Raw genomic sequence first — 9,429 nt, 5'->3', positions numbered from 1 at the left:
TGTAATGCATGGAGTCTGTTTCCACTATCTTATTACAACTACTTGATTCTGTTCTCTGGGTCTCATCAGTGCTTCCTGTCACAGAAGTTCTTCTCAGACAAAGCTACAGGGAAAAAAAAAGTGCCACATCTCCTAGGAAATGTCAGAGTAAAAACAAATTAGAGGTTAAAAGTAAAATACCTTGTAGGCCACTTCCACATGCCTCCTCTCACTTGGATCTACAATGGCTATAAACTAGTCAGCGTTGCTGCCTCTTATGGAAGAGGAAGGGCACTGTTGCTTAAGGGTTTGAGCAATTGACTCAAGGTCACACAGCTATTTTTCACAGATCAGATTAAAGAACTTTTATCTTTCTTTTATTCTTCATATGAAGATATTCTGAGGTTGGCAATCAAAATAAGAAGCACACTGGTAAGATTAGTGTTAAGGTCTGACTTATATTACTGTCCACACTGACAGGTAGTAGAAGACAAATACATACAGTCTTAGGATTTCATGATGAAGGCAAGTCTTATAAAACAACATTCAACTGGGGCTGGCTTAGAGTTTCAGTCTTCAGTCTATTATCATCATGGTGGGAAACATGGCAGCATGCAGGCAGACATAATGCTGGAGGAACCAAGAGCTCTACATCTTGATCCAAAGGCAACCAGGAGAGACTTTTCTTCAGGCAGCCAGAAGGTAGCTTCTCTTCCACACTGAGTGGAGCTTGAGCATAGAAGGAAACTTCAAAACCCACCTCACAGTGACACACTTCCTCTCACAAGGCTATGCCTCCTCCAATAAGGCCATATTTCCTAATAATGCTATTTCCCATGGGCCAAGTATATTCAAACTACCACATTCCACTTCCTGGTAGCAGCTTTCTTTGACAGGTATCCCATGACTCTGGCATCTCTAACATCTTGGGGTCTCCAAGACAACTTCACCTTCACAGCTTCTTGTTCCAATATCTGGGATCCACATATGATCTTCTAGGCTCCTCCAAAGGGCTTGGGTTACTTCTTGAGCTCTGCCCTCTGTAGCACTCTAAGCTCAGGTTGATGTTCTCCATCACTACTGCTGTTCTTGGTGATCATCCCATGGTACTGGCATCTCCAATACACTGGGGTCTTCCACTCCAACTAGGTTTCACCAATAGCCAATCATAGGCTCTATTCATGGTGCCAAGCCTCAATTTCTTTGCATTACCCCTTCAGTCCTCAGCTGTCAACTACAACTGAGGCTGCATCTTCACCAATGGCCTTCCATGGCCTCAGAATGCCAAGACTCAGCTGCTCTCCATGACCCCTGAATGCCTTAAAAACCAGTACTTCTTGGGTGACTCTTATGTATTACCTAGTTTGGCTACCAGCACAAGGTGCAAACTTGTCCACCTCTGGAACACAGCTTCTTTGTGCTCTCAGAAAGTATTTTCCAGAAGATTTCACCTAAGCGATGATGTTCTGTTCTTAATCATCACTAATTTCTTAGTTCCATCTAACCAGCATCAATTGTCCCAGTAACCCCTTCTACTCTTGGATCTGAAGCCTAAACCACATGGCCCTGCAAGTTCTCCTGCTTACTAGGGCTGGAACATGCCCCCTCACACCCCTGGTTCTATTTCATCATCACTAGCTTTCTGTTTTCAGTGTTTTCCTTCACTGTCTAAGCTTGTCTGTCCTTGCTCTGTAGACTAATCTTGAACTCAAAGATTACATGCTTCTCTCTTCTGAGTGATAGGATTAAAGTGTTGGGCAGTGGGTGTGGGGGAAAGAGGGAGTGGGAGAAAAATTGTGTCCTGCCAGAGTTCCAGTGCTCTGGGTAGACAGATGTGGAAGACTGCCACATGCTTTCTAAGTGGCCCTGGGTGGGTGTCTGGCTGTGGGAAGCCACTGGACCCCAACTCAGAGAGTGGTGGACAAGGGGCAGTCTTAGGTACCAGGTTCTCAGCCTCAGGCATCCCAACACCGCTGGACACCACAGAAGAGCTGAGAATGGAATGGGGGCCCCCAGAGTTGGCTCGGTCAGCCCCAGGGACTGAAGGGAGGGGAGGGCAGGGAGAGAGGAGCCAATGGATAGTTCCCACATAGGCGAGAGTCCTTGGTCTGGTCCATGGCTGGAGCGCAAGAAGGCCTTCCAGTGGGAGGTTAGAAGCTGCTCTTTAGGGGAAAGCCTATCCCATCGTTCAAGCACAGCAGACTTTGATGAGCAGAGATAGTCTGTGGTTTTAGAGCTTTATTGTAAAAAGGCAAGGAGAAAGAGAGAAGGTAGAAAGAGAGAAGGTAGAAAGAGGGAGAGACTAGCCATGGCCACGTGGAGAGAGGGGGAAAGGAGAGAGAGAAGGAGGGCTAGAGAGTAAGAAAGGAGAGAGCTTAAAGAGAGCAAGGAGGGGCCAAGCAGCTCCTTTTATAGTGGGATGGACTATCTTGTTGTTGCTAGGTAACTATGGGGAGGAGCATACCTAGTTATAGTCAGGTAACTGTGGGGGGTGGAGTCTAGCCAGAATGCCAGGAGCTTGGGACATTGTCTGCATGACTGATAGTCGCACACCTCTCCTGTGGGAGATGTGGGGGCTATAACAGGAGCCAGGGGTCAAAGAGACATGATTGAACACCTTCCATCCCATGTAGGTAGAAATCACCACCCATTGGATCCCCCAGGGTTCTAGATCTTTGCTCGACTGGAGACCAGGCTGTCTGTGAGCAGCCCACTGCCCCACATTAAAGGTGTGAACCACCATACTTGGACATAAGCTTTTCTTTCCCATTTCACAAAAGAACTTTATAAATCCTGGATTGTAATTCATTTCAGACATAATCAAGGTAACAACCAAGAATAGCTATCACAGGTACTTAGACGGACACACAAATTGAGAAGAACCTCCCATGCTTCCTGTTTGCTTGGACTGATCAGCTAGTCTTGTCTATAGCTGAGTAGCATTGGGCTGAGATATACAGAGAGAAGAACAGGGAGGTCTTTTCCAGTCTCCTTCAAGTACCCAGTGTCTAGGTTTATACTGGAGAAATAATATTTAATGTCCAGCCATCTTGATTCTGTGAAATGACACAGTCAGAAGTCTGGAAAGAGCCTAATGCTAGTCACCACTCTGAACACCACCTTCTCTAAAAGTCCTATATAGATGCACTCATCTGCCATTCACAATAACCTGTAGTTGTCCCTGTGTTTGAGATGAGATCTGAGAAACTGAGCAAGTCATTTACTCAAGATCAGAAGCGAGGAGCCACTTGGGTTTGACCCCGTTTCATTCCAGAGCCTGGTGCTCTTGAATAGGTGGCTCAATGTAAAACTCCAAACAGGTCACCCAGAGTGAACTTGTTGTCTCAAGCATGATGGGATTGGAACCTTGAGAGTTTGTTTTGCAGCCCAGATGACATTGAACTCATAATTCTTCTGCATATGCCTTCAGAGTTCTAAGTATAGCTGGCATGAATCACTGTGCTTGGCTGGCTTAGACTTTGCTAAGCACCTCAAGTAGATACTTGGAAGTTTTCCATAGGGAACAGAGGAGTAGAAAGAAATATACTTTCATATCAACCCCTTGGATTGAATTCCTCACGGACCAGCATGCTCAGACATAGAACTGATCCCTATAGCCATGAATAAGAATGCTCTCTTTGCCTGTAAAGTGGTAGAGAACTTTTCAATGGATCAGACACTTAGTCTTATGTTTGTTTCCTGAATGAGGTATTGAATGCATTCAGGAAAGCAATTGGGTGCCTGTATGGTCATATTATCATACAGAGATAAATGTTCTGTTATCAGTGGATTGAGGGCATAGCCAGGGTCTCCATGGAGACAAGCAGAAGCAAGGCCTCGATTTGTGATCTGGAAATGCCCAGCAGTGGTGCCAAGGAGAATCTAGGAACCTGAATAACGGCATATGACATTTTGGGTCTGTGTGAACATGTGGATATATATACTAGCATCTCAAAGGCATCTATGACCAATCTGCTTATACTTATGATTACAAAGACATCTATGAGCCATTAGTTTTTCCAACACCCAATGACAGAGTTTGAGAGCACTGGTTCTGGGATTTCCAGAGATTACCAAGGTCTATATAATGTTTCACTTTAGTATTCCTCTTTGCAGACTTGATTCACATAAGCCCTCTCATTGAATATATTTACAGACTGGATTTTTCCATCTACCACATGGAGACTTTTTCATCGAGCCTGTTAAAAAGCATCCACTGACCGAGGAAGGGTCCTACCCTCATGTTGTATACAGGAGACAGAGCATCAGAGCTCCAGAGACAAAGGAGCCCACCTGTGGATTAAAGGGTATTGTGACTTCAAAATCTTCCTAAATAAGGAGTTTGATTTATGATGTTATTTTAAAGCATGACCTCTTTATCCAGGCCTCATAGCTATGACTGTATGCATAATAATTATGAACTCAAAGTTAGCCTAAGCAACATATTTCCAGTCCTATCCTTCCTTAAAGAAACAAAAAAGGAATCCACTCCAGAATATCCCAGAAACAAGCAACTTAAAGAAGTAATGCTTTTTAACATTGACAATACCATATTACATTAGTGTTAGTGTGAACAATTAACAAATAGCTGGCATATCATCAGGCCTGTATATGGAAAGCAGATACAAATGTTTAATAATGATGTACAAAGAGAAACCAAAAAGCTTATGAACACATTATTAGATGGTAAACTCAGAGATGCTTCTGGCTACACTGTGCTATATCTGATGTTGGCTAAGCTATGTTCTATGTCCTCTGTTCATTTGCCCTGCCTGCCCTCCTGGGCCCCTGTCACCCTGTCCCCTACCATCCTGCCTCCTACCCTAGGCTCAATGCTCCCTTCCCCATGTCCCTCTGCTTCCCTTCCCCACTGTGCCCTGTCTGTTTGCTCCCCTGTTTCCCTGCCTTCCTGTCCCATACGTATCCTCTGTTCTGAGCATCATCTGAGTTGCTCCTTTCTTTCCTGCCCTGGATAGTTAGGATGATGGAGGAGTTAGGGGAAGGGAAAACCACTATCAAAATATAGAGCTTAAAAAAATTAATGAAAACAATGCATTTATCCTTCCCATTTTCAAAATATAGAAAAAATAAAATGACTGTCACAGATAAACTAATCCCAGTAATTTCGTGCAACCTCACATTTTCTTTAACGTGTATAAAATAAAAACAATGTATAAGGGCTACCCAAAATTGGAACATTTTTTCAAATACTATATTGTCCATTTCTTCAGAGGGAAAACTAACAATGTCATAAAGGAAAAAGGAACAAAAGAAAGTATTATTTTTTTTCTTAAATATCTGGAAACCTCAAAGGGGGAAAGGAATGATGGAGCTAAAGCAGTGGTTTCTGGGCAGAGACACTGAGGAGTGCAGCTTTGTAGTGAGTGAGTGGGAGGATGAGAGGCACGTGTGCACGCTTCATACAGTGTGTAGAAGGATGAGGAGATTGCATGCATGCTTCGCAGTAGTCAGTGCATGGAAGGACAAGTAGTCACCTGTGTATGCTTCATAGAAACATTCCTGGGACTTCTTTCTATAGTCATAGTAGTGAATGTAAACAACAGGAAACTTCTAAATATTGAATTTTTTATGTGCATAAAATCAAATGGCTGCTTCAATTCCTTAGTAAGTGATTGCAGCTGGGTTCTACATTACATAATCTACTGTGTAAATCTTGCAGCAAGCATGACAAGGAAGGAGTACACCAATCATGTGGCTGATTGGATTGCCGAAAGTGTCAATCCACGTAATCTCAATGTGAAACTTAAGATACTGTTTGTCACAAACCCAATCACTGGGCAATCACCACATCCTACTATGTTTTGGGTAAGGGAGAATGTGTTGCGTGTCTGGATTTATAGCTTTACAATTGAACCTAAGGTCGAGGTTATCAGCACAACTAAGAGAATTACTAGGGCAATGGGTGGGTTGCTCTGGATGGTTGCTTAGTGAATGAGTGAGAACTATCCCTCACCGACACACCTTGAATATGGGAACTCCCTGTTAAGAAGTGGACTACATACAAATATACTAAGGGGCTGGAGAGATGGTTCAGTAGGTAAGGGTACTTGTTGCTCTTCAATCCCCAGCACTTACATGGCAGCTTAAACTGTCCATAACTCCAGTGCCAGGGGACATTGTACCCTCTTCTGGCCTCTACATGTAATATACATACAATGCATAATTTCATACATGAAGAACACCCATTATATATATATATATGTATACATATATATATGTGTGTGTGTGTGTGTGTGTATGAATCTTTTCACATATGAAACACTATGAAACAATGAGCTGATTATAGGAAACATTTAGTCATGCAGGCAGAAGGAAAGATAGGAAAGAGGGAGATTTACAAATATCACAGTCACTATTAAATCACAGACAATAATACAATTATGAAACGTGTCAAATTACTTCACATGGTGTTCCTAGGAAGACCCTAAGACTCTGCACTTGTAAGTCTTGTAAGTCCTCCCTCAGTATCTCCCTTCTTAGCATGATCTTCCTATTGTGAACTTCTCTAAGGAGATTCTAAGACTGTAAAGGACACTTCTTTTTTTTTTTTGCTTTTGGGTTCCTCACAGTGTCAGGATCGATCAGCTGTGCTCACAGGGATTTTGATAGTGTCCACTCAAGCCTTTTCCAATGAGGCAGTAGCTGTGGCTCAGGGAAGGGAGATGGTTTGCAAAAGTATCGAATTGGTTAGTATCAGAGCACAGCCAGATTCACAAGCCACAGTTTCCTTATTCCCCAGGTTTTGAGCTGTTTAAGCTTTCTTTCAGTATTAATCTTGCTTCACCAGCCATTCCTGCAAGCCTTATTAGGGCACATACAGAGTCTTTCCACCAAGTGTGTTTGGTGTGAACTAAGAGGTCAGTAAACTGCTGAAATGAAACTGATAGAGACCGCATTTGGGGCTAGAAAAAAACAGAGTGTAGCAGTTTCTGCTCTTGGTAACACTAATAGAAAGAAGAAAGCAAATGCGTCTTTTCTAGATACTGAAGATGTATTTGTTGTCTTAACCATCTCCTTTCCGGAAACAGCACTGTTTAAATGATAGTTAAAGTGATTCAGTAATATCTAATGAGCTCATACACAGTTTCAAGCTATATAGATAGCAGGACTCATTGAGTCTTGATAGTGTGAAGTGTACTCAGTATTGCTGAACCAGACAACAGTAGACCTCTTACTCCATGCTGTCCTACAGAGATGATGGCGTTAACTGTGGGCAGTGGTGTCCTCAGCAGACATTAAAACACACTTCATGCTTAGGTTGCTGAAGCCTCAAGGCTGAATGAACAGTTGCCTTCGGATCCTCTAATGCACTGCAATAGAAAAACAGATGAGCTCTTCTCCCCTGACGTGTGACCCTTTGCATTCTTTTTTATTTCCCACATGGAAAAGTTGCAAGGGATTTGCAGCTTGTGTCAGGATTTTAACATGACAGTAGCCTGGTTTTGCTTTGATCATGCTAACTGCCTCCTCAATCTCTTGTGCTGGAGTTGTCTGATTTTCTGAGTTCTCGCTGATTCCTGCTGCATTTCCTCCAAGCTCAACTTTCTGGAGTCTATGCTAAGTTATAGGAACTGTGAAGTCTGTATGCTTTCCTTTAATGAGTAGAGATGGGCTCCCTTGTCTTCCCATTATTAGTGAGATGCAGTTACACTGGGGCACAGTAGCTGTTGGGTGGAAATGTAGGGGATGCTGGGGAAGCTGTTATTAAGCAGCTGTCAGTAGCTGCAGGGTTGTAGGTGGCACAAAGTCACCCTGGCAGATAAAGCCAGAGTCTGACTTCACTCATCAGGGTTTTAGGCTGGAAACACCTAATCTACTTTTGGCATGCAAGCTTGTTTTCAAATGCATTCAATTATCCCACAAATGTCTGCTGGGTATCTTCTTTATGCCAGATGTTTTCCTGAGCTCTGTGGATACAGTTGTGAATAGTTTACAGCCCCTGGTATAAAGCTGGAAGCTTGGATAAAGGGTATGAGTAAGGAGAGGTCCAGTCCTGGCCTCACCTTCAAAGAGGTAACTCTTACTTATGAAGAGACGTGGAATATTGGGACATGTATTAGGTTTTTGTTACTCTACAGCGTGTTTGTGGCAGAACAATGAGACATCGTTCATTTATTGTTTTCTGTATCAGAAAAAAAAATTCCATTTTGTAAGCCACCTACATTTGACTCAGTCTTGAGTGTTTTCAAACTGCTATCCAGGTGTGTGTGCGTGTGTGTGTGTGTGTGTGTGTGTATTATGTTGCATAGCCCACTCTTGTTTATGTTTCTTAGTGTAGGTTGGTAGGACTTTCACCCCACCTGTAGATATTCTGTGAGTTTATTATTCTACTAAGTGGAATGAAATCAATAACACACAGAATATCTAGATCCAAGATTCCACCAGATAATGCATAATTGCATTCCAAAGTTGATGTTCACGGACATGATCGAGATAGTCTCCTGTGCTGTATCCTGTCAAATTTATGTTATTTTCTCTTTTGGATTGTGTCAGTCTTCTGGATAGGAAGTGCTTTGTGTTAAAGTTACACACACACACACACACACACACAATCCAGGTTCTCGATCTATGGGTCACAACCCCAGAGACCATCGGAAAGCATAAATATTTGCATTATGATTCAGAACAGTGGTAAAATAACAGTTATGAAGTAGCAAAAAAAATAATTTTATGGTTTATGGTCACCACAACATGAGGAACTATCTGATGGTTACAGCATTAGGAAGTTTAACAATGATAGTACTAGGGCATCTTGATAATTTTCTTCCATGCCCTAAGAACCATTACCCAGTTGATCACATATTTATGTCTTTTCATGTGGTCTCTAATCTGACCTACTACCTCTGTGGGCTTAACCATGTCTCATTTCTCCAGAATAGAGGTAGGGAGCAACAGCCATTCCAGACTAGCTGCTAATGCTGTGCCTCAGTCAGGAAAGCCATCAGGAATTGTATCTTGGGTCACAGTAGGTATGAGTCTTGTAAATGACAGATCCATCAACCAGCCAACAGAAAGGGCAGGGTGGGACTGCTGTGCCTGTGCTGAAGCAGCCGTCCGAGTGTAGAATATCTACTCAGAGAAGTGGAAGCTCTATTTATAAGGCTCTTTAGCCAGTTGAAGCGGATCACTAGACTATTTAGGATCATCGCTCTTGCTTAAAGTTAACTGATATGGATCTTAGTCACGTCTGCAGATGCCTTCACAGCATCCCAGCGAGTAACAGTTAATGACAGGGATGGGGCAGTGCCTCACCATGGTGATAGAAAAGATGGTCATAATGCTATATCTTCTGTGTGTGTCTTTCTCTGAAATTTTTTGTAAATTGATGTCTTTTCTTGTTCTCTACTTTTAGTATCTGGAAATTACCACTGTTTTCATGCTTTAATGTTGTGATGTGCTTAATGCTGGGGAGGGTTTTTCAGGCTACCC

The 9,429-nt window shown here is 42.7% G+C and overlaps 1 protein-coding gene across 1 annotated transcript in view; it reads left to right on the top strand.

The window, feature by feature from the left end:
- The window catches only part of Adamts12 (ADAM metallopeptidase with thrombospondin type 1 motif 12), a 315,274-nt gene that overhangs the window by 86,934 nt on the left and 218,911 nt on the right, over positions 1–9,429 (top strand). The window contains exon 3 of the mRNA XM_085831415.1: positions 4,136–4,286. Within this exon, the coding sequence (XP_085687541.1) occupies positions 4,136–4,286 (151 nt within the window). The remainder of the gene's footprint in view (positions 1–4,135; positions 4,287–9,429) is intronic.

This window comes from Mus caroli, unplaced genomic scaffold, assembly GCF_978045245.1.
Source record: "Mus caroli unplaced genomic scaffold, Mus_caroli_1 scaffold_16, whole genome shotgun sequence".
In the NCBI taxonomy this organism is placed as follows: Eukaryota; Metazoa; Chordata; class Mammalia; order Rodentia; family Muridae; genus Mus; species Mus caroli.
The sequence above is the reverse complement of the archived record's forward strand: the minus strand, read 5'-3'. Positions and strand labels throughout refer to the sequence as shown.